General features: G+C 45.4%; 1 protein-coding gene across 2 annotated transcripts in view; it reads right to left on the reverse strand.

Annotated features, from left to right (window-relative positions):
* LOC120929095 overlaps positions 1–25,231 on the reverse strand; it is a 106,596-nt gene extending 81,365 nt beyond the window's left edge. Inside the window, exons 1-4 of one of the 2 annotated variants that reach the window (XM_040340303.1) lie at positions 25,069–25,231; positions 18,028–18,129; positions 7,931–8,064; positions 6,135–6,160 (exon numbers count right to left, since the gene is read on the reverse strand). In XM_040340303.1, the coding sequence (XP_040196237.1) occupies positions 6,135–6,160; positions 7,931–8,064; positions 18,028–18,129; positions 25,069–25,170 (364 nt within the window). In that variant the 5' untranslated portion in view covers positions 25,171–25,231. The remainder of the gene's footprint in view (positions 1–6,134; positions 6,161–7,930; positions 8,065–18,027; positions 18,130–25,068) is intronic. The other variant, XM_040340304.1, reaches the window with a different exon arrangement.
* Between the last annotated feature and the right edge of the window lie 1,266 nt (positions 25,232–26,497).

Raw genomic sequence — 26,497 nt, forward strand, 5'->3', positions numbered from 1 at the left:
CGCCCATTTGTTTTATAAATAAATGTTACTCTTAGGCCCCTTTCACGCAGTTGGACCGTTCAGGTCCGCCTGTCAGTTTTGTCGGCGGACCAGAACGACCGCTCCATGCATGACTATCCATGCATTTTCGCTGACATCCGACCCGAACCGCCAAAATCAGACGTATGGCGATACGTCCCCATCCGTCCATGGCGGATCGAATCGGGTGAGAGCTGATGAAAACGGACATGCCTTTTTCATCAGATCTCTCCATAGGCGACAATGGCGCTGCACAAGCCCCTCCCCGCTCAGTAAGCAGAGAGGAACTTGTCATCCGCCGGCTCAGCGGAGAGATCTCCCGCTGAGCTGGCGGACTCTGTAGCGACGGAGTCCGCCTCGTGTGAAAGAGGCCATAATGCCCTGTACACACGATCCGAAAATCGTATGAAAAATGTTGCTTTCGAAGCGATCGTACGATAATCAGATCATTAGTACAGAGCTTTTGAGAGCCGATCATTTCAGTTCATCCGATATTTTTCTATCAGACATGCATGGAACTTTTTTTTGTACGATGCTAGATCGTGCGATTTTCATTTAGTCAGTACAGCTGTCGTTCGAAAATGCAATACAAATGCATTACAACACATGACATCACTTCCGAATTGTTATTCTGTCGTACGAGAATTTTTGTGACTTTAGTAAACTCATCAGATTCAACGTGCGATTAGCATGCAAAAAAAAACGGACGATCATTCGTCTGATAATCTCATTGTGTGTACGGGGCTTAACAGAGGGCTATAGTGATTGTTAAAGCGGAGCTACACCCAAAAATGGAGTTTCTGCTTTTCGGAACCCTCCCGCCCTCCGGTGTCACATTTGGCACCTTTCAGGGGGCAGGGGGTGCATATACCTGTCTAAGACATGTATTTGCACCCACTTCTGGGAATACGGAACTGCGGCAGCCATGCCCCTACCCTCAGCCCCCGTTGTCTTCTGGGAAACACACTGTTGCCAGGAGAGAGCGGGGACCAGTGACGGCACGGCACGCTACTCGCGCATGCGCGGTAGGGAACCGGGCAGTGAAACCGCAACGCTTCACTTCCCGATTCCCTAACTGGGGATGGTGGCGGGTGCAGCCGAGGGACTAGGGATTGCTCTTCCTCGGCTGACGACATAACAGGCGCGCTGGACAGGTAAGTGTCCATTTTTTAAAAGTCAGCAGCTGCAGTATTTGTAGTTGCTGGCTTTTAAAAAAATAATTTAGGTACATGACTCTTTCACTGCTTTGCTGGTTCTTTCTGTTTTGTGTTTCAGGTGACAAGGTGCCTGTTGTTGCTAGGAAGATTTACCTGAGCTGCTGAGCACTGGATAGGTGACAAATCCTTTGGCGGGAAACATCTAGCCAATGAGTTTAACCTTTTACTTCTATCCTCTCATCCTCTCCTGTCACTGGGCGGAGTCAGCATTTACCTCAGGTCTCTCAGCTGGACTCACTTCTGTATTCTCCCCTGCTCTCAGCCCAGAATGGATATTCTACTTCATGGACTACTTCAACTGATTAATTCCCCATGGAGGAAGGCTTGCCTCAGTCATTTAATCAATTCATTTTTTACTTTTCCACCCTCAGTTTTCACTGGCGACAGCTGTATCTTCACTTACATCTGTGGGCCCTGTGCCTCTCATTCCTGAAGTGCCAGGGCTGCCCTGTATACTGATGGTAATAGCTTATCTTGGGTCAGCCAGGGAACTTTTCTTCCACCGGTAGGCAGACCAATACTTGAGGCAAGACTATAGGAGCATCCCATCACCACTGGAACTTTACAGGGACCAGAAAAGGAGGACCGCTGACTGGAAGTATCAGCGCACAGGCCAACAGGACAGAAGCTACCGTGAAAGAATACACAGGATAAAGAGGCCCTACTCTTTTTCAGACACCCACAGGGCCACTGTTCCTGCCAGCGTGAGCCAGGTAGGCAGCGGGTCTGAAGCTGCTACCATGGGCCTGACATCGTGATCCACATCACTCCAACAGGACCCTCATCATCATCACAGGACTAGGGGTGAGTGAAGGCTCTGAGGGTCGGGAATGTACACAGACTGTGTCAGTCTCCTTAATGTTAGGCCCCTTTCACACTGGGCATGTGAGGTATGGTGGCGGTATAGCGGCACGATTTTTATTGCCGCTATACCGTTGTATTTACCACGATATTCGGCCACTAGCAGTGTGGTTTTAACCCCCACTAGTGGCCTGAAAAAGGATTAATACCTCCGGCAATGCGCCTCTGCAGAGGCACATTGCCGGCGGTATTACTGCGGTTTCCCATTGATTTCAATGGGAATGGGGAATGTATTTGCAATCGCTGGCTGATCATATTCCCTCTTTGCAAATGTGAGCTGTGTTGGATACACTTATTGTTCACCTGGAAGGAAATAATTAAGGTGGATTCAAAATCTTAGACCTTCTAAATAAAATGAGAACTGTTCTGTCTACAAATACGTGGTTTTCTAGGCCTGGGCTTCAGTTTATGGTAGTTACCATAAAATCTAAATTGGCTGATATGCTCATTTACTACTCATTATTAGTGACTTCATTTTTCTCTAGGGCTGCAACTAACGATTATTTTCATAATCGATTAGTTGGCCGATTATTGTTTCGATTAATCAGATAATAGCATTTAAAAAAAAAAATTGCATTTCTTATTTTTTTTTGGGGGGCCAATTTGTTGTTGGGCAGATTCCTTGCCCTTATTCCAAATACGCAGCAGCTGAAAAAAAATCATGGATGTGAACGTGTCCCATAGGAAAACATGTAAATGAACTGTAGTGTTTTTCTGCAAAAAGCACCAAAAAACAGAGGTGTGACCCCCAGCCTGAGATGTTTAGTAACATAATGGGGTTAAAAAAACAAAAATAAGTACAAAAAGAGCAAATAATCACTACTGTCAGGCCCCGTACACACGAGAGGATCCATCCGCTGGAATTGATCCGCGGACCGGCTCCAGCGGATAGATCCCCTGGTGTGTACAATCCAGCGGATCTGTTTCCGCGGATTTTTATCCCCTGGGATGGATTTCAAGCGGATAAAAATTTGAAGACATGCTTTAAAATCTATCCGCTTGAATCCATCCCAACGGATTGATCCGCTGGTCTGTACAGACTCACCGGATCAATCCGTCCGAATGGATCCCCCGCATGCGTCGTAATGATTCGATGCATGCGTGGAATTTCTTATATGACAGCGTCGCGCACGTCGCCGCGTCATCATCGCGGCGACGGCGCGACACGTCATCGCGATGGGATTTCGGCGCGGATTTCGATCCGATGGTGAGTACACTCCATCGGATCCAAATCCGCGGAAATCCTCGAGAGGATTTATCCGCGGAAACGGTCCGTTGGACCGTATCCGCGGATAAATCCTCTCGTGTGTACTAGGCCTCAGGGGTTCATTTTTTTTACTGTGGGACATTGAAAGTAATATTTACAGTAGCGATTTGCTCTTTTTGTACTATAAAGGGCTAATTTTAGTTTTTTTAACCCCATTATGTTACTGGCCGATTAATCAATTATGAAAATTGTAATCGATTAATTTCATAATCGATTAGTTGTTTCGGCCCTATTTTTCTCTATTGTGAACTGGAGAGCTACTGTACATCAGAGGTCTAGCAGTGTTTGGCATAGTGCCCAGTTGTCCCTCCTTTTAGGATCAAATCCCTCTGTCCCTCATGCAGCTTCAGTTGTCCCTAGTTTTGGTCTGATGTGCTCATCTCTATACAAAAGGAACTATTTTACTGCTTAAAGTTTTTTATCCTGCTAATATAAGGTAAAGTAGAGGTAAGGAAAAAGCACTTATGTTGTTTAGCCAATTATTTTCTGCACATTAGAACTTTGCGGTCCCTGTAACTGCCTGTGCAGCTTTCACCCAGGACATAGGATTGGCCTGTACCCCTCAAACTGCCCACACTCTTCACCGATATGTAGGATCAGAGGGGTGAACAACCAGCTGAGACAGTCCAGTAAAACAGATATGGCTTTATTCAGCAAAACGTCAAAACAAAATAGAAGAAACGTCAGGCTTGTCTTGCAATACAGGTGCACGTATGTAAAAATTCAGTCTCTGCACCCACAGGCTGGGGTGCACAACACACCGCTCTAACCAGAGCAACAGTCTTTTATATAATTTAGCTAACCCCAGCAGGCCACAATCCAGCAATGGATCCTCTGACACAGCATGCTGCTATGTTTCTCTCTCCAAACGCACAACTCCTCTCTGACATTTTAAGCCCAGCTGGCAATAAGCAGGTCTGAAGGGGAAGCACCTGCCCTCTTCAATTAACCCCTTTTTAACCCTGCCCCAGGCTGATCCTCTACATAGTGCATCAAGGAGCAGCCGGTGGGCATGACCACCTGGGCGAGACTACCTGTGCTTGATGACGCATGTCGACTAGGAATTGCGTTTCTACAGAAACGAAGCGCACGGCAAAAACTCTCCTTGATAAAGTCACGTGCAGTGTGACAAAACTAGTCATGACAAGGCCTGATGATGTCAGCGCGCTTTCAGAGGAAGATTGCACCCTGTTTGGTGGTTGCTAGTACTACATCCAAGCGATCCTTAAGGGGGCTGCACACCCTTATTGTGCTACGCGTGCTATGTGAGTGCCCAGAGCTAGTGCACTAAAAAATGTCATTTCTTATGGTTTTTATTAAAGTGGTTTTAAACAGTTCAGTTTTCTGATTTCTTTATGAGTACTACCAATAAGGATTGTCGCAGAAGATAGAGGATTTACTTACCACTAAAGATCCAACCACCTACCAGAGGTTTCTTTAGCCCCTTAAAGGGGAAAACCCATGTTGACCTGTGGAAGGTCAGTATTGCAGGTGAGCGCTTAGTTGTGAAGGTGGCGGGCTCTGGAATTTGCTGTGAACCTTTTATGGGACCCATGGACTAGCCTCTTCACTATATTGGACTTTTTGTGTTTTCAAGCTTACTTTATATTGCTGAAAACACCTATCACTGATTATCACTGGTTTAGGCATCACAGTGGTGTTTTATTCAAAGTGGTTTTTGTTGTTTATTTCTAAATTCCACACAGTGTATTTGGTTCTATTGATGTACAGGTCCTCAAATGTAGTGTGCTTAATACATTATCAGTGGGGTGGATTCAAGAAGCAATTGTGCCTGTGTAACCATGGGTTACACAGCGCAATTGCTTACTTGCCCCGGCGTAATGAGTGGTCCTGATTCAGGAACCTCGTTACGCCGACTGCAGCCTAAGATCTGCGCGGCATAAGGCTCTTATGCCCGCATATCTTAGGCTGCATTCTAGCGATGGCCGCTAGGTGGCGTTCCTGTTGTGCTCAGTGTATAGTATGCAAATTGCATACTAACACCGATTCACAACGTTGCGCGAGCCCTGCGTACGCAATTTACGTCGTTTACGTACAGCGGTTTTCGCGCAAGGCTGCCCCTGCTATTAGCAGGGGTAGCCCATGTTACGTATACCCGTCGTTCCCGCGTCGCGAAATTTGAATTTTACGTAGTTTGCGTAAGTGAATCGTGAATGGCGCTGGACGCCATTCACGTTCACTTTGAAGCAAATGACGTCCTTGCGACGTCATTTGCCGCAATGCACGTCGGGAAAGTTTCCCGACGGAGCATGCGCTCTACGCTCCGTGAATCAAGGGCAGCACAAAAAAATTGCGGGGGCGCCGGGTAAAATCGTTGCCCTGCGCCTCCGTAAAAAATGCGCAAATCTCTTTGAATACGGCCCAGTGTGTTTTACTATGCACCACCTATCTAATTTATTTTTAGCATGACAATAATCTGGTGGCTTGAAAGGGCGACCAATCAAGTGAGGAGGAGTGGGCAGAAAGCGTGGCTCAAAACAGATTTTGTAAAATACATGGTTGCTGTGCGCTTGCACAGTGTGCCTGTAAATTCGATTGGAGGTACATGGTAAGTAAACTGACCACACTAGCATGAATCGGCTTCCATTCTTGCATGGTCAATTTACAACCAGGAAGAAGTAGAATTGGCAGTATCAACCACGTATTATATGCAGAATTAAAAATAATAGCATGAAAAAATAAAACGTTTTTGTATTTGAAGAGATAGATTCATAACAATTTTTTTTAAGGTAACAAATATTTTGACTTACAGTTGGCATGGTCACGACAATAGACACTGTAAAGAGAAAACAAACATTTGAATAACAAACCATTTATATAAATCCCACTTCAGAATAAGCGAAACGTGAAGCAGAACAACTGTGAGAATAATTGATGATGAGCCTAGACATAATCCAGCTATGTAAAGCTTTCTGTTTGAGAAGTTCATGCACTATCACAACAAGCAAGGTCTGTTTTGTTAAAGTGGAAGTAAACTTCAATCGATTATTTGTACCTATAGGTAAGCCTATAAGACCCCTTTCACACGGTGAAAGGTCCGCCTGTCAGTTTTGTCGGCGGACCTGAATGGCCGCTCCACACATCTCCATGGAGCGTTGGATGTCGGCGGTGACATGTCCGCTCACAACCGACCTGATCTGATCCGCTAAAATCAGACAGATGGCGATACGTCGCCATCCATCCATGGCGGATCGGATCGGGTGAGATCTGATGAAAACGGACATGCTGTCCAATTTTGTCCGACCTCTCCATAGGAGACAGCGTTAAGGTGAAAAAACTTCCGATGCTTACAAGCCCCCAGCCCTCCCGTTTACTTACCTGAGCCCTCGAAAGTCCCGCGTCATGAACACGCTGACTTCTCGGCCCTGTCTTCTCGGCTCTTCATTAGATGATTGATAGCAGCGAAGCCTTTGACTCCCGCTGCTGTCAATCAACTTAATGACGTGGCGTGCCGGGGGGCGGGCCGAGTGATACACTTGGCGGCTATGGCTTCCGACTGTATCACGGGAGCGCGCCCACTAACTATCCCCCTTGGGAGAGCGCTTTCCAGAAGGGGGTTAGCTCTTGAGCTGCTGAAGGACCCCAGAAGACGAGGATCCACTGTGCAAAATGAGCTGCACAGTGGAGGCAAGTATGACATGTTTGTTATTTAAAAAAAAATAAAAAAGAACCTTTACTAACCCTTTAAAGTATAACTAAAGGCAATTCTTATTTTTTTTGTTTTGGATAGCGGGGAGAGGGATTAGAACACCTGTCAGGTTTTTTTTTTGTTTTTATTGTCTGTGTCCCCGTGAGAAAGATACAATCTCTCGATTTGTCATGTTTATTAATTCACCAAAAGTGAAAATAAAATTTTGGGTTGTCACCAGAACAGTAGCACTTACCTCCAAGCTTTCTTGAGAAACAGAGGCTCCTATTTGCAAAACAGTGTGTAGGCAAAGGGCACACCCCCATTACTTAGAGAATGAATGCAGAAAAAAATGATTGGTTAAATTTAAACCCACAAGTACTTTTTAACACTACTTCTTTAAACTGGCTTTTGAAATAAACAATTCTAACAACGTATACGTTGTATGAAAGGTCTAGTACTATAAAACACTATTTGGTAGATAAATACTGCATTTTTATACAGGCATATACATTATGGTAATAGCAGGAAATCTTCCAACAGGTACACTAGTTCTAGTGACAACCAGGGATTCACTCACTTTGGAGGGATTTCCCATCACTTCCTGTTTTGGATCTGAGACTGGAAGTAAAGGGGAATGTCTTCAATGGGACACAGATGGCAAAAAACTGACAAGGGTTGTAATCCTCCCTTATTGTATCCAAAATAAAATAAAAAGTCCATGTAAAGCTAAATAGGACCTGCACCGGCTAAAAGTAAAAGCAGACAACCTTGTATGTGACATTTAAAAGTTTAATATAGCAATAAGGTTCCCTCAGTGTCAAGATTTTACTCCTTGTTAGCCCTTTGCTATGGAGCCATAGAAAGACACCCATATTATACGTAGCTTAAAAAAAGTTGAATATAAATGGGACTTACATATACTGTTCTTTTTCCTCATCTCTTATAATTCTACCTTTGGCTTCAGTCACACATGGATAATGAAATTGTCTTTTGCATTCTTTGTGATCACAGCCAACAGTAGCTCCACCTTTCTTACATATTCCACACCTCTGAAAATTGAACAGATATATAAATATTTTAATTATTTGTTGCTCAGAAATATGCACAATGAAACCCCCCCACCCCCCCAAAAAAAACATCAAATTAAAATTAGGATACAAATTTAAAGGAGCAGTGCTTGAATGAATAGTAAAGCTGAATGCCGCGTACACACGATCATTTTTCGGCATGAAAAAAACTTCATTTTTAAAAAATGTAATTTAAAATGATGGTGTGTGGGCTTCACATAATTTTTCGAGTTCCGAAAAACCACCACATTTTTTTTTCGTTTTTCGGGCTGTAAAAAATGATGGGCTAAAACGATGTTAAAAACCCGCGCATGCTCAGAAGCAAGTTATGAGACCGGAGCGCTCGTTCTGGTAAAACTAGCGTTCATAATGGAGTAAGCACATTCATCACGCTGTAACAGACAGAAAAGCGCAAATCGTCTTTTACTAACACAAAATCAGCTAAAGCAGCCCCAATGGTGGCGTCATCTGCATGGAACTTCCCCTTTATAGTGCCGTCGTACGTGTCGTACGTCACCGCGCTTTGCTAGAGAATTTTAAAAAAACGATGGTGTGTGGGCAATGTCGTTTTAATGATGAAGTTGGAGAAAAACTTCATTTTTTCTACATGCAAAAAACTTTTTTTTTTTTCCATGCCGAAAAATTATCGTGTGTACGCGGCATAAGTGCAGCCAAATGTAAAAACAGAAAAACAATCACAAGGGACTTAAAGTGGAACTGTTATACCCATAACAACTTGATAAAAATAATGTTGTTTAACCACTTCAATACCGGGCTTTTATACACACCTCAATACCGGGCCTATTCTGGCACTTCTCTCCTACATGTACAAATCATCATTCTTTTGCTAGAAAATTACGCAGAACCCCCAAGCATTATATATGTTTTTTTAGCAGACACCCTAGGGAATAAAATGCCGGTCATTGCAATGTTTTATCTTGCACGGTATTTGCGCAATCATTTTTTTTATTTCAATATATTTTTATTGTATTATTAAACATTTTACAATAGTAGCAAATAAAATAATAATGTTTTACAGTATACAAGAGGTGAAATAGCATACATCTTCGATTGTACATATACAATGCCAGTTACGAAGTCAAGTACATACAATATTGTTTAAATAAGGTAAAGAATTCCTAGTAATATCCAACGTTGAAACAAAAATCTAATTTCAATCGTAGAAGGGAGGACTGAACCCTCCCGAACACCCCCGAGGGGACTCATAGTGCCCGGGAGGCAATCCTTCCATAATAAATGTTAACTAAACAAAAAGAGTAAATATTAGTATTAAATTAAATGAAGTAAATCATGACAGGGTATCGTACCAGAGATTCCAAGAAGCCCAATGGCCTCGTACACACGGCCGAGGAACTCGACGTGCCAAACACATCGAGTTCCTCGGCCAGTTCAGCCCTGAAGCCGCCGAGGAGCTCGGCGGGACGAGAGCTCCCATAGAACAACGAGGAAATAGAGAACATGTTCTCTATTTCCTCGTCGAGCTCCTCGTCGGCTTCCTCGGCCGAAAGTGTACACACGACCAGTTTCCTCGGCAGAATTCAGCCAGAAACTCGGTCGGAAGCTGAATTCTGCCGAGGAAACTGGTCGTGTGTACGGGGCTTTTGGATTGTATATTTATGAAGTAAGTCTAAGGATGATGCCAGTATTTTTTCATAGGAGTTATGAAGGTTGGTAAGGTCAATAGCATCATCGGGAGATGGCGGATAAGGCCCCATGCACACGAGAAGCAATTACAAACACCTCTAAACTCACGTTTTCAAAGGCAAAAACCGGCGTTTAAAACGCCCGTTTTTGCCACAAATTGCGCGGCGTTTTGCCGCGTTTGCGGCTGTCAGCGCTTATCTCAAAGACATTGTAGACCCTCCCAAAGTTTAAAACGCAAAAATAAAACGCTTCTGAACCCAAAATTTTGCGTCTGAAAAAACGGACATAAACCCAACTGCTTTAAAACGCCAAAAAACGTGATCGTGTGCATGGACACATAGGATAACATTAAATGTGTTCAGGGGCAGTTGAAAAAAATGCCCAAATGCCTCTGAACTCGAGTTTAGCAGCGTCTCGTGTGCATGGGGCCTTAGAATCTTTCCATTTCCTAGTAATAGATAGTCTAGCCGCCAAGAGGAAGTGAGTTACGGTTCTTTGTAGATTAGCTGGGAATTTTTCTATTCCCAGGGATAACAGAGCCAATGCAGGATCGGGAGTTACTTGTGTTTGTGTCAAATCAGAGATTGTTTGGAAAATTTTTGTCCAGTAGTTTTTAAGCTTAGGGCAGCTCCAGAATAAATTAAATATGTCCCATTTAGTGGTACACAGTCTCCAACATGTGTTAGGGGATTGGGAATTAAATTTGGACATTACTGCTGGAGTATAGTACCAACGTAGAGTCATTTTGGTAGATAATTCCCATAGGGAGGTGCACTTAGAAGCAGATTGATTTGCAAGCTATATGCCATTGGTTTTCTGTAAAGGAACATTTAAGGTCTTTTTCCCACTGTAGATGAGAAGAAGATTTAGTGAAAGTACGTTTTTGTTGCAAGTTATAAAATAAGGAAATGCCTCTTTTTTTGTTGTACTGGTGATGTCAAATAGGACCAAGCCGAAGTGTTAATAAGCTTAAAGAAATGGCCTAGTTTATATAAACAATGTACCACTTGCGCATATTGAGGATGATTAATGTGAGGTAGGTCATATTCGGATTGAATAGTTTGGAAGGATTTAATGTATCCATTCGAGTTAAAGTCCTGTAGATAATTAATGCCTTTTTTGTGCCAGGAAGCAATCGGAATGTGACTAATAAGAAGGTATAAAGCTTGGATAGGGACCTTAATATCAATGCTGGGATCTGTTAGTTCATAAGAGGTCAAGAATTTAAGCCATGTTTTAATGGAAACAGCCATTGTAGGTGGTAGATGTGTTGGGATTTTAACCCCCAAAATGGCCCCATATAACCAAATATTGGTTGGGCCATACATACAGTAACTAGATTCAATATTACCCCATTTAGTTGTAGAAGTAGTGTTAAACCACTCCCTCACTTGTGTTAGAATGGAGGAATGATAATAATCTTGAAAGTCAATGTATCCCACTCCTCCAGACATTCAGGGCCAGATTCAGGTAGAATCGGCGCATCTCTGTGGCAGCGTAACGTATTACATTTACGTTACACCGCCGCAAGTTTTATGGGCAAGTGCTTGATTCACAAAGCACTTGCCTGCGAAGTTGCGGCGGCGTAGCGTAAATCTGCCCGGCGCAAGCCCGCCTAATTCAAATGGGGCGAGTATCATTTAAATTAGGCACGTTCCCGCGCCGAACGTACTGCGCATGCTCCGTCCCTAAAATTTCCCGACGTGCATTGTGCTAAATGACGTCGCAAGGACGTCATTGGTTTCGACGTTAACGTTAATGGCGTCCAGCGCCATTCACGGACGACTTACGCAAACGACGTTAAATTTCAAATTTCGACGTGGGAAGGACGGCCATACTTAACATTGGTTAGACCACCTAGAGGGCAGCTTTATCTTTACGCCGCATATCTCGTACACAAACGGCATAAATCTACTGCGACGGGCAAGCGTACGTTCGTGAATCGGCGTAACGACTCATTTGCATATTCTACGCCGACCGCAATGGAATCGCCACCTAGCGGCCGGCCTAGAATTGCAGCCTAAAGATCCCACGGTGTAAGTCACTTACACCTGTCGGATCTTAGGGAGATCTATGCGTAACCTGATTCTATGAATCAGGCGCATAGATACGACCGTCGTATCTCAGAGATACAATGGCGTATCAGGAGATACGCCATCGTATCTCTTTTATGAATCTGGCCCTCAGTGTTTAATTAATTTGTTATGAGCACATCTAGACCTCTTTCCCTTCCAAATAAATTTGGATAAAAGTGTTTGCAAGGATTTAAAAAAAAATATTGGGAATAGTAATAGGTAAATTCCGAAAAAAATACAACACCTGTGGAAGATGAATCATTTTGAAAGCAGATAATCTGCCCCACCAAGAGAATTCGTGCTTGCTTAGATTTTTAAGGTCTGTTTGTAATTTACTTCTAAGGCCCCGTACACACGACCGAACATGTCCGCTGAAACTGGTCCGCGGACCAGTTTCAGGGACATGTTCAGTCGTGTGTACGGCCGACCGGACAATTTTCCGGCGGATCGGACAGGTTTCCAGTGGACAAATGTTTCTTAGCATGCTAAGAAACATGTCCGCTGGAAGCCTGTCCGTCGGACATGTTCGGTCGTCTGTACAGACTCACCGGACATGTCCGCTCGGCCGAAAGCCCTCGCATGCGTCGAAGTGATTCGACGCATGCGTGGAAGCATTGACCTTTCAGGGCTGCGCACGTCGATCATCATATTAAAAATTAGAGGAAAACTTTATCCACTTTATCCACAAGATTCTGCAATGCCAGGCAGTCCACTGGAGGTAGACAAGGAAGTGGTTCGTATAACAAAGAATTTAATCTCACCAATCGATGATTCATCCTCAATTGAGGATCCTTTAGACCAGGGATGTGCAATTAGCGGACCTCCAGCTGTTGCAGAACTACAATTCCCATGAGGCATAGCAAGACTCCGACAGCCACAAGCATGAACCCAGAGGCAGAGGCATGATGGGACTTGTAGTTTTGCAACAGCTGGAGGTCCGCTAATTGCTTATCCCTGCTTTAGCCCCCATTCACACCTAGGCGTTTTTACGCCTGTAGTGCTACGCCGCTGCCGCCAGAGGGATGAAAACACATGTCCCTCTATGGAGATGGTTCACATCTCCACGCTGAACGCCGGACGCCGGACGCCTGCCGCCTGAAAAAAGGTCCCGGACCTTTTTTTCAGGCGGCTTTCGGCGTTCGGCTAGGAGATGGCAACCATCTCCATAGAGGGGGTCAATCTGGGGCACATCTAGGCGGACAATACCGGCGTTTTGTCGCCGCAAATCGCGGTACAAAACGCCGCTATTTGTACCGCGATTTGCGGCGACAAAACGCCGCCAATTTGTCTGCCTAGGTGTGAATGGAGCCTAAGGCCTAGTACACACGAGAGGATCAATCCGCAGAAACGGTCCGGGGGACCGTTTCCGCGGATAAATCCTCTGGCGGATTTTGATCTCATGGTTGTACTAACCATGATATCAAAATCCCAGCGGAATTCCCTCCGCGGTGACGTGTCGCGCCATCGCCGCGATGATGACGCGGCGACGTGCGCGACCCTGTCATATAAGGAATTCCACGCATGCGTCGAATCATTACGACGCATGCGAGGGATGCAATCGGACGGATTGATCCGCTGAGTCTGTACAGACCAGCGGATCAATCCGCTGGACTGGATTCCAGCGGATAGATTTCTTAGCATGCTAAGAAATCTTGATCCGCTGTAAATCCATCCCCGGGGGAAAAAATCCGCGGAAAAATATCCGCTGGATCGTACACACCAGGGGATCTATCCGCTGAAACAGGTCCGCGGATAAATTTCAGCGAATCGATCCTCTCGTGTGTACGGGGCCTAAGACAGACGAATAGTCCCAAACTTAAAGGGGTTGTAAAGGCATTTTTTTTTTCATAATAAGCATCCTTTACCTGCAGACATTCCTCTTTTCACTTCCTCATTGTTCGTTTTTGCTCAGAAGTTGCTCTATTTCTTCTCTGTTCTGTTCACTTCCTGCTTGTCTGATTTTACTGACCACCGTGAAGGGAGGCTTTACTGTGGTGGTCAGTGGCGTGCTCACCCCATCCTGGGAACTACATCTGTGCGGCAGGACGCTCTCTATGTGTTAGGCCGTGTACAGACGACCAAACATGTACGATGAAAGCGGTCCGCCGGACCGTTTTCACCGTACATGTCTGGCCGGGGATTTCTGTACGATGGCTGTACTAACCATCGTACAGAAATCCGCGCGTAAACAATACGCAGGGCGTGTCCGAGGGATGCATGCATGCGCATGCGAGGGATGGCGGGCGCTCGGACATGTACGGTAGGTCTGTACAGACGACCGAACATGTCCGAGGGGACAGGATTCCAGCGGACTGTTTTAAAACAAGTCCAGGAATATTTGTCCGCTGGGAAAAGGCCCGGCGGGCAAATGTTTGCTGGAATCCTGCACGCTCGGGCCTACACACGACCGAACATGTCTGCTGAAACTGGCCCGCGGACCAGTTTCAGCAGACATGTTTGGTCGTGTGTACGGGGCCTTAGAGACTTCAAGGAGGTGTGAATTACTGGGCGTGCCGCAATACATACTGGGAAATGTAGTTCTTACAGTACATGAACGAACAATGCAAACTAGGAAGTGAATGAGAGAACAGAAACTAGAATGCCGGAGGTGATATAGTTGCAACTTTTTATCTCGCACAGTATTTGCGCAATAATTTTTCAAACGCCTTTTTTTTGGGGGAAAAAAAACAGTTTTGTGAATTCAAAAATAACAAAACAGTAAAGTTAGCCCAATTTTTTGTATAATGTGAAAGATGAAGTTACGCCGAGTAAATAGATACCTAACATGTCACGCTTTAAAATTGCGCACACTCATGGAATGGCGCCAAACATCAGTACTTAAAAATCTCCATAGGCGTCGCTTATTTTTTTTTTACAAGTTACAAATTTAGAGTTACAGAGTAGGTATAGTGCTAGAATTGTTGCTGGCGCTCTAACGCATGCGGCGATACCTCACATGTGTGGTTTGAACGGCGTTTACATATGTGGGCGGGACTTACGTGTGTGTTCGCTTCTAAACGCGAGCTACCGGGGATAGGGGCGTTTAAAACATTTTTTTTTATTATTTTATTTTTTATTTTACTCAATTTCTTTTATTTTCACACTTTGTTTGTAATTTTTTTTTTTTTGATCACTTTTATTCCTATTACAAGGAATGTAAACATCCCTTGTAATAGGAATAGTGTGTGACAGGTACTCTTTATGGAGAAATGCAGGGTCAATAAGACCCCACATCTCTCCTCCAGGCTGGAAAGCATTAGATCGTGAAAAAAAATTCACAGATCTAATGCTTTCAGCCGCGATTGCGGCTGTGTTTACATTCCAGGACCCGGGCGTGACGTCATAACATCGTGCACGGGCCTCCGACGATCATAGAGATGACTGGTGACCATCTGGTCACCAGTCTACTCTGTGGTTTCCATCGGACGCCGGCGGATCATTTCTCCAGGTCTCCGATGGCAAAGAAGAGCCCGGAGAAGCACCGGATGGCAGCGGGAGGGGGGGCGTCCCCTCCCGCCGCCTATAAGAACGATCAAGCGGCGGAACCGCCGCTATGATCATTCTTATGGTGCAGGGATTCGTCGGCTGAAGAGATGGATATCTGAATGATGCCTGTAGCTGCAGGCATCATTCAGATATCCCCACTGAAAGTCCAGGACGTCATATGACGTCCTTGGGCGGGAAGTGGTTAATAGGTATTTACTCGTTTTTTTAACAGAATCATTACACTATTCTGTCTGTCTACCTTGCAGACATTAATTTTAGGCAAACATTTTTTTTCCTTTACAACTCCTTTAAAGGAGCTTGCCAAATGGTGGATAAATGCCTGGAAGTCAGCAATTGCCTTATAATCTTTATCCAAAGCCCTGCGGGCATGGACCGAAAACAGTGATTTATCAAAATGTCCCTAGGGAAAATATAGTCAAGGCTTTGGACGAATTATGGCTCTTAGCCGACTTCACCAGTAAGATGGCAATGGATACAATTCCATACAACATTGAAAGATTAATGTCACTACTTGTGATAGCCATATGGGTATTGTGGTCAGAACTACAGGCTGACACTTTGTCAAAACAAAATTAGTATAAATACAGTTTTTTTGATAGTAAATAACTCTTTGAAGAAAGGTACAGAAAGCCATTTCCCGTGTCACGGGGGAAAGTCAGACTTGATTCCCCAGAACAGCAGAATTAGACATACCTGGGGATTCAGGGATGCTTACTTGCATGCACCCATACTACAACTGTTACAGAAGTATCTGAGATTTTCGGTCGATCAGATCCATTTACAATTCCAGAGTCTCCCCTTTGGACCCTGCACTTCCCTCAGAGCCCTCACGAGGGCTCGGATCACTATCCAAGCTTCTTTATGAGCTTCTTTATGAGTACTGGGTCTCAGTTCTTATCACTAACAAGACAATATCCTCCTTTTATCAAAACATCCAGCCCAGCTAGTGAAACACAGGTGGATGCTGTGGCCTGCACTATCAAGATACGGTTGGATGGTAAATCATCAAACAAGTTATCTTTTTTCCAGTTTAGGCACCTTATTTAACACCGCAAAAGGGGCGGTGTCCCCGCCATCTCAGAAAGTGTGGGCGATCAATCAGAAAGTAAGGAGAGTGAGGTCATGGTCCTACATAACAGCCTCGAGCTAACTAAACTTATTTGGGACTTTTGTCTATTTGTATCCAGATGGTCCCATGAATATATGGATACCTCAGGCACCTTTTATCTAGAATTTCTGAAGCAATGGAGCAAACCACCTATCCTAGTCCATATATCAAAAAAGTTTGATGTACTAGTGGACAAAGAGGGAGATGCTTGTAAAGCCACTTCCATTAAGGCCCCTTTCAGACGTGCGGACCATATGTCCGCTTTTTTATCCATGCGTTTGCGGATGAAAAAGGGACATACATTGGTCCCTATGTGATTGCGGGTGTCAGCGGATAAACATCCGCTGACACCCGTAATCATCCGCCTCCGCAAACATCCGATTTTGCAGACGGAAGAAAACCCTATTTTTTCTTCCGTCTGCGGATCGGATGAACACGGACATACAGGTCAGTGTTCATCCGATCACCCATAGGAGAGAGCAGAGAAAAGACAGGGCGGTCCCTGCACAGTGTGCGAAGACAGCCCTATCATCCGACGGCTCAGCGGGGATTTACGGAGCGGTCCCCGCTGGGCTTACGGACACACGGAGGTGGATCGTTACTGATCCGCACCGTGTGAAAGAGCCCTAAGGCAAGAAGGGGTTAAAAGTGTCCGGTATTGAAGTTGTTAACCTACCAGCATGTCTTTAGAGTGCGGAAACCCACTTAAGCACAGGGAGAACATGCAAACCCACTGTGCTGCCTCACTTATCTAAGCAAATAGTCAATCAACTCCTAGGATGTAATCTCTCTCTCTCTCTCTCTCTCAATCTCTCTATATGTACACACAGTGGGCCGGATTCAGATAGAATGAAGTATCGATCCGCGCTGCATAACGTATCTCAGATACGTTACGCCGCCGTAATTTAGGGTGCAAGTTCCGTATTCAGAAAGAACTTGCGCCCTATGTTATGGCGGCGTAACGTATGTGGTCCGGCGTAAGCCCGCGTAATTCAAATGTGGATGGTGTGGGCATGTTTTTTTTCAAATTTACTGTGACCCCACGTATTTGACGTATTTTACGAACGCATGCGCCGTTCGTGAAAAAATCCCAGTGCGCATGCTCGAAATTCCGCCGCAAATCGTCATTGCTTTGGACGTGAACGTAAATTACGTCCAGCCCTATTCGCGAACGACTTACGCAAACAACGTAAAAATTTTAAAACTCGACGGGGGAAAGACGTCAATACTTAACATAGGATACGCCTCATATAGCAGGGGTAACTATACACCGGAAAAAGCCTAACGTAAACGACGTAAAAAAATGCGCCGGGCAAACGTACGTTTCTGAATCTGCGTATCTACCTAATTTGCATATTCGATGCGTAAATATACGGAAGCGCCACCTAGCGGCCAGCCTAAAATTGCAACTAAGATATGACGGCGTAAGAGACTTAGGCCAGTCGGATCTTAGTCAAATCTATGCGTAACTGATTCTATGAATCAGGCGCATAGATACGACGCCGCACACTCAGAGATACGACGGCGTATCTCCTACATTAATCTACTCCAGTATCTATACACATACACACACGTTTATATATCTCCTACCAGTTTTATTCCTCTTTTTATTTCTGATATCACAGAAGCAATATTGAATTCATTGTCTTGCGGGTCTTGCTGGGATGCTGAAGTCACTTGTGGTGAGAAAAGCTGAAATAATTAAAATAAAATGAAAAATAAATAAACAGAGCAAATCAGAACAATCATATGTAAGTGCCGGGTTATTTTTATTTGCTGTACTACACAGATGATTTGTTTCTAGTTTATGTATGTCACATATTTAATAGCAGATATATGAACGTCTATAAATCATGCTCACAAATACATGGGCTACATCTGTGGTCTCCAAACTACGGCCCATCGCAGGTGCTGACATCGCGGGCGCCCTAGACAGGTAAGTGTCCTTATTTTAAAAGTCAGCAGCTGCAGTATTTGTGCACCCCCATTGTGTAGGTGAAGGGAAGCACTGACAATTCAATTAATTTAGTCTGCTGCACCTGAAAAACCCTGAATACCAGGAATGAAAAGTGATTGATAGTGCGCTGATTCTTTGGAAATGGCAGGGCCAGTGCTAGACTATTTTGCGCCCTAGGCGAGTCCAGCTACTCCCACCCCCCCCCCCCAAAAAAGAATCTAAATTAATTCAAATTTAGCACCAGAACTCCAGCTGGAGGGATGGAGCCAGGTGGACAGGAGAGGGAAGGTGCAGCCAGGTGGAGGGAGGATGGAGCCAGGTGGACAGGAGAGGGGGTGCAGCCAGGTGGACAGGAGAGAGGAGGTGCAGCCAGGTGGAGGGAGGATGGAGCCAGGTGGACAGGAGATAGGGGTGTAGCCATGTGGACAGGAGAGGGGGGTGCAGCCAGGTGGAGGACTGAAGCCAGGTGGACAGGAGAGGGGGTGTAGCCAGGTGGAGGGATGGAGCCAGGTGGACAGGAGAGGGGGTGCAGCCAGGTGGAGGGATGGAGCCAGGTAGACAGGAGAGGGGGTGTAGCCAGGTGGAGGGATGGTACAAGGTGGAGGGATGGAGCCAGGTGGACAGGAGAGGGGGTGCAGCCAGGTGGAGGGATGGAGCCAGGTGGACAGGAGAGAGGGTGCAGCCAGGTTGTGGGATGGAGCCAGGTGGACAGGAGAGGGGGTGCAGCCAGGTGGAGGGATGGAGCCAGGTGGACAGGAGGGGGGGGTGCAGCTGGTGACGTAACCAAGTGACCCCGCCCTTCTGACGTCATGTGCCATCAGAGGGGGCAGGGTCATCCGGTTACATCAGCGGGTGGCGCCGCCCTTACCTATATAACAGTTGTCACAGCGAAAAGACAGCGGGCGCCTCTCATATGGGTTGAGTATTTTGTTTTGTTTTTTCAATTTTTTCGGGTTCTAATGCAATAAATATGCTTTTTAGCTTTGGATAGGGTACAGAAACTTAGAACCCATGTCGGGCTTTTACCAGTTTCCGTGTCTGTGTTGTAAGCTAACCCCCTCACTTCCTGTCCTAGTGACACAGAATCAGGGGGGAAACTGAAGGGAAGTCTCTCAAATGAATCTGAAGACAGCAACAAAGACACTTTTTAGTAAAGTAAGGAAAGTCTCGAACCATCATGAGTTTGTTTTTCTGTCCATGTGACACCTGTCACCCTCATTTCTTGGTGTCTGGCCAATCATGTTCTAGTGATAAAGAATCTAAACTTTACCTTGAAATTTAAAAATAAATAACGTTTGGGCTTTAGTCATACTTATATACAGATTTATACGTACAAATAGGCCCTACAGCAGATGTAAGGGAGCATTCACACCTCTGCATTAGGGATGAGCTTAGTCTTGTTTGGATGCTGTCCTGAACCTGCCTGAGCTATCCTGCCAGGAAGCTGTCCCTGTGGGCCATCAGTCATAAGCCACCCTGAATTTCCCTCCCCGCAGGCATACATTATACAAGGGGCGGGAAAACCTTGGCTGCTTAAAATTGCTGCTCTGCACTGACAGCTCCTAGGTGGGCTCAGACCAGTATCTGAACACATACATATATATATATATATATACATATATATATATATATATACATATATATATATATATATACATATATATATATATATATATATATATATATATATATATATATATATATATATATAGAGAGAGAGAGAGAGAGAGAGAGAGAGAGAGAGAGAGAGAGAGAGAGAGAGAGAGAGAGAGAGAGAGAGAGAGAGAGAGATAGATATAGATATCTTTATATATATATAAGAAAAAGTTCAGGGATTGCTGCATATAAAATGTATTAATTCCACATGTAATAAATGACATACCGTATTTATCGGCGTATACCGCGCACTATTTTGCCCTGAAAATCAGGGCAAAATCGTGGGTGCGCGATATACGCCGATACCCACTTTCCCGCCACGAGTTTGAATACTGCGCCGGCATATACCGAGCGCAGTACACTCATGTATCTTCGGGCAGTCTCGGCGCCTCTCCTACTGACGTGCTGAGCGTACAGGACGTCAGCGTGAGAGTTGCCGAGCCTGCCCGACGATACACGAGTGTACTGCGCTCGGTATATGTCGGCGCAGTATTCAAACTCGGCACGGGAAACGAGCGGGGAGGACGCTGCAGAAGGACGCCGGACCCGACAAAGAGGACACCCGAAGCCGCAGACGGACGCCGGACCCGACGAGGCCGCCGATGGATGCCGCGCAAGACACCAAAACTGTAAGTACAAAACATCCTTTTTTCCACAGGAATTCGGGCAACTTTAGGGGTGCGCTCTATACGCAGGAGCGCGCTATACCCCGATAAATAAGGTAATTTTCATGTCATTCCAAATAACAGTTTCAGGGCTACAATGCTTACATCCTTCTTCAGATTCAGATGGGAACAAGATGCTTCCCATCTGAAGAAGGACATAAGCTTTGTACCCCCGAAACTGTTATTTGGAACAACATAAAAATTATGTCATTTATTACATGTGGAATTAATACATTTTAAGTGTAGCAATCCCTGGACTTTTACTTATATATGGCTGTTGGGAAGGCTTGATTGCTGGCACTAGGACGTATACCATGTGCTGCCTACCACACCTGTGAAGTTTTATATATATATATATATATATATATATACACATACATATACATACACACTCACCAGCCACTTAATTAGGTACACCTGTTTAATTGTTTGGTAAGGTAACACAAATTGCTAATCATCCAATCACATGGCAACAACTCAATGCAATTAGGCATCTAGACATGGTGAAGATGACTTGTTGAAGTTCAAACCGAGCATCAGAATTGGGAAGAAAGGGAATTTAAAGCGGAGGTTCTGTGGGAAAACGTTTTTTTTTTTTAAGACAAATCTGCTGCTGTTCCTATACTAATTATTTTACTCACTAGTGCCGTTCTTGCAGCCGCCAGGATCCTCGTTTCCAAGAAAATAATATTTTATAAAATATTATGATGGACATTGCCATCTTAATTGTGGGCTGAAGCGATCCTGTACCCTTTTCCGGGATGCGGCGAATGCTGATCTCCCAGCATTCACCGCGTAATCCCGCGCATGCGCAGTGTTGACGGCGAGCCGCGCCGTCAACACTGCACAGTTACCATCACAACGGCGGGCGGCGTCCTGAAAAGGACACGCCCCGCTGTGTCCATCACACTAGTGCTTCTCTATCAGCGCTTTGCGAGTCACGTGACCCACCTCCCGCGTCACGTGACTGCCCAGCTAGCGCGAGACCAGACGCCTAGCTATTTCTGAGGATGTGCTGTGATTGGCCTGAACGTCACTCCCTGGACACCATACAATCTGCTCCCACAATGCACAGAGCGGTCGGGGAAAAGAGCAACACGCCCACTCCCCGTAGGGATGAATACCCGGAAGTGGAGCAGATTAGAGGTAAGGGAGCATCGTGGACAAAAAATGTAAACAACATCAATCTTTAATGGCCTGAAGTGTATAAATGCAGTAAACTTCGTTTTGAGGGTGAACCTCCGCTTTAAGTGACTTTGAAGTGGCATAGGATGGTTGTTGGTGCCAGGCGGGCTGGTCTGAGTATTTCAAAAACTGCTGATCTACTGGGATTTTCCCACACAACCATCTTTAGGGTGTACAGAGAATGGTCCAAAAACGAGAAAATATCCAGTGAGCGGCAGTTGTGTGGATGAAAATGCCTTGCTAATGTCAGAGGTCAGAGGAGAATGGGCAGACAGGTTTGAGATGATAGAAAGGCAACAGTAACTCAAATAATCACTCGTTACAACCGAGGTATGCAGAATACCATCTCTAAAACAAAAAACACTGGGTTGATATGGCGCACTCTGGATATAGCTGTCTAAAAAGAACAATAAAATATATAAATGGAAAGCGGAAAGTGGATGGGCAGGGAAGGGGTTAAAATCAATATATGGTATATAATCCATGTAAGGAGGTATACAGGAAAGTAGCTGAGTTAGTAGATGGCTGCCAGTCTAAAAAGCTAGAAGAGGCTCTGAGAACATACACGAAGAAAGAGAACGGTGCCCTCTAAGTGCAGCATATTTAAAACATCTTTAATATAAAGGGATTAAAAACACTCACATTTGAGTAGAGATAATCTGGCATGTCAAGGGTTAAATGTGCTTCATCCGCATTAGTCCTGGTGAAGTGTGTACATCACGGGGTGATGGTGGACATCTGGGTCCTGTGGCAGTCCTGTCTGCACTGAATGTGTACAGCGCTGGCTGGCGGCTGGGACGGGAATTGTGAAGGCTCCGTGATGTGATGTTGTCGTCACTTCTGGGATTCAGGCTGGCGGGCGGCACTTCGCGATCGGGACATGTGTATCCCTTCTTTAGGCTTGATGGCCTCAAGCCTAAAGAAGGGACATGCATGTCCCGATCGCGAAGCGCCGCCCGCCAGCCTGAATCCCGGAAGCCTTTATATTAAAGATGTTTTAAATATGCTGCACTTAGAGGGCGCCGTTCTCTTTCTTCTAGAATACCATCTCTCAATTCACAACACATCGAATTTTGAAGCAGATGGGCTACAGCAGCAGAAGACCACACTAGGTGCCACTTCTGTCAGCTAAGAACAGGAAACTGAGGCTACAATTTGCACAGGCTCACCAAAATTGGACAATAGAAGATAGGAAAAATGTAGTCTGGTCTGATGAGTCTCGATTTCAGCTGCAACATTCAGATGGTAGGGGCAGAATTTGGCGTAAACAACATGAAAGCATGCCTTGTATCAAATGTTCAGGCTAGTGGTGGTGGTGGTGTAATGGTGTGGGGGATATTTGTTGCCACACTTTGGGCCCCTTGGTACCAATTGAGCATCATTTAAACTCCACGACCTACCTAAGTATTGTTGCTGACCATGTCCATCCCTTTGTGACTACAGTGTACCCATCTTCTGATAGCTCCTTCCAGCAGCATAATGCACCATGTCACAAAGCTCAAATCATCTCAAACTGGTTTCTTCAAAATGACAATGAGGTCACTGCACTCCAATGGCCTCCACAGTCACCAGATCTCAATCCAATAGAGCACCATTGGGATGTGGTGGAATGAGAGATTCACATCATGGATGTGCAGCCGACAAATCTGCAGCAATTGCGTGATGCCATCATGTCACTATGGACCAAAATCTCTGAGGAATGTTTTACAACACCTTGCAGTGTTGCCAACCTACCAGATTGAAATTTACTGGCACGACACCTGAAATTTACTGGCGCAGCCACGTTTTTACTGGCATTTCACAAAAGTTACTAAATTACATTTTAGGTGCAAATTTCAGTATTTAGGCTACAAACAAGTACGCTAGGCAAATAGCAATGTGATTTAAGGTAGATATTAAGGTAAAAAAACATATTTTTTTTATTTTCGATATATTAAGGGCAAATTATTTAGACACATCACCCCCTGCCTCCATCCCCCTCTGCCACCAACACCCCCCTGCCTTCACCGCCTTTGCGGTGACACAATCTCCCTCTGCCTCCAATCACCCCCTGCCTCCATCCCCCTCTTCGGTGCCACCAACAACCCCTGTCTCTATCCCGACTCTCTGCGATGCCACCCTCCCCCTCTGCGTTGCCACCATCACCCCCTGCCTCCAATCACCCCCTGCCACTAACACCTCCAATCTCCCCCAGGCCCCCTGCCTCCAATCACCCCCTGCCTCCATCATCCCCCTCTGCGGTGCCACCAACAACCCCTGTCTCCATCCCCCACCCTCTGCGGTGCCACCATCCCCCTCTGCGGTGACACCAACACCCCCTGCCACTAACACCCCCTGCCTCCATCCCCCTCTTCGGTGCCACCAACAACCCCTGTCTCTATCCCAACCCTCTGCGATGCCACCATCACCCCCTGCCTTCAATCACCCCCTGCCACTAACACCTCCAATCTCCCCCAGGCCCCCGGCCTCCAATCACCCCCTGCCTCCATCATCCCCCTCTGCGGAGCCACCAACAACCACTGTCTCCATCCCCCACCCTCTGCGGTGCCACCATCCCCCTCTGCGGTGACACCAACACCCCCTGCCTCCAATCTTCCCCTGCTTCCATTGCCCCCTGCCTCCACCCCCCTCTGCGGTGCCACCGCAGCCACCATCACCCCTTGCCTCCAATCTCCATGCGCAGTTCCAAGCCAAACCAATCACGGCTATTTTTACTGGCACATTCCCGCAACCACGGACATTTACAAACGGGGGGGGGGGGGGGGAGTGCCTGTTTTTACGGACGGTTGGCAACACTGACACCTTGTTGAATCTATGCCATGAAGAATTAAGGCAGTTCTCAAGGCAAAAGGGGGTCCAACCCATTACTTGCAAGGTGTACCTAATAAAGTGGTGGGTGAGTATATATCAGTGTATGGTCAGCTTTAGGCTCAGCAAACATAATATAGTCTACAGCAGTAATCCAAAGTACAATTAGTGCAGCAAAGTGAATCTAACACACATAGGAGAGATATCAGTGCGGCTGGAAGTACTGAAAATCACTGACAATTCCTCCCAGGGACAGATCTCCATATCCCTGGGAAGACAGAGCCTATTGTCAGACCACATGGCAGAAGGAACAATCACAGACATACAGTAGACATGGACACACAGACAGGAATTACTAACCATGCAATTGTGATGGGCTAGGATGTCTTTAGAAACTCTGTCCAGTCTCTCAGCGTCCTCACCCTTCTTACAGAAAGCACATTGTTTTGGTACATCAGCCATGGAGCTCAGTGCTAGGACAGAAAGGAAAATTCCTCCAGACACTTTCACTTTCTATTCCCTGATTGAATGTAACACACATTGTAGGATGGGCCAATCTGTATAGAACACAGCAATTGTTTTCAAACTCTTAAATTTCAAGGTCTCCATTTTAGGGCTACTTTCATGCTTTATGATCCCATTAGATATCTTTTAATTTAACCCCTTCCCACCGAGCGTACGCACATATGCGTCCTCGGCTTTCAGGGGTTATACCGGGATGATGCCCGCAGCTGCAGTTCCTGTTTACTCGGCTGCCAATGGCGCCGGTTTTAAAAAAGTACACAGTATTCAGAATCACAGTTTTTGGCGATCTGAATACTTTGAAGTGCAAAGAAGTACCATAAAGAGTACCTGTCACCACCTATTACTGTCACAAGGGATGTTTACATTCCTTGTGACAGCAATAAAAGTGATCACAATTTTTTTTTTCTTTAAAACACAATTTTATATTACAAAAATAAATAAGAAAAAAAAAAGCGTCGCCTATGGAGATTTTTAGGTAGCGTAGTTTGTCGCCATTCCACGAGTGCATGCAATTATAAAGCGTGACATGTTTGGTATCTATTTACTCGGCGTAACTTCATCTTTCACATTATACAAAAAAATTGGACTAACTTTACTTTTTCTTTTTTCTTTTTTATTCCTGAACGTGTCTTTTTCCCGAAAAGTTGCGTTTAAAACACTGCTGCACAAATACCTTGTGACATAAAATATTGCAACATATATATATAAAAAAATATATATATATATAATGTTTGGGGGTAATGCACCTGAAAGAAGCTGCATCTGCAATCCCAATGTGAAAGCCGAGTGCTTTCACACTAAAGCGCCTGAAAAACGCCCCAGTGTGAAAGGGGTCTTAGCATTAAAAAAAAAGTGCCTGTAAAATGCCAGAAAAGAAGCTGCATCTGCAATCCCAATTTGAAAGCCCAAGTGCTTTCACACTGAGGCGCCGCGTCAAAAAAAGTCCTGTAAGCAGCTTCTTTGCAGTGCTTTAGGAGCATTAAATACACCGCTCCTAAAGCGCCCTTCCCATTGAGACGATTTTTTTTAACGCCAAAGCGCCTGAAAAACGCCTCAGCGTGAAAGGGGTCTTAGCTTTCACATTGGGATTGCAGATGAGGCATCTTTCAGGCGCTTTACACGCATTTTTATAACCACTTAAGGACCGCCTCCTGGACGTCGGCAGAATGGCACGACTGGGCACAAGCACGTACCTGTACATCCTCTTTAAGTGCCCAGCCGTGGGTCGCGGGCGCGCCAGTCTGAAGCTCCGTTACCGCGGGCC

This window comes from Rana temporaria, chromosome 2 (genome assembly GCF_905171775.1).
Source record: "Rana temporaria chromosome 2, aRanTem1.1, whole genome shotgun sequence".
Taxonomy (NCBI): domain Eukaryota; kingdom Metazoa; phylum Chordata; class Amphibia; order Anura; family Ranidae; genus Rana; species Rana temporaria.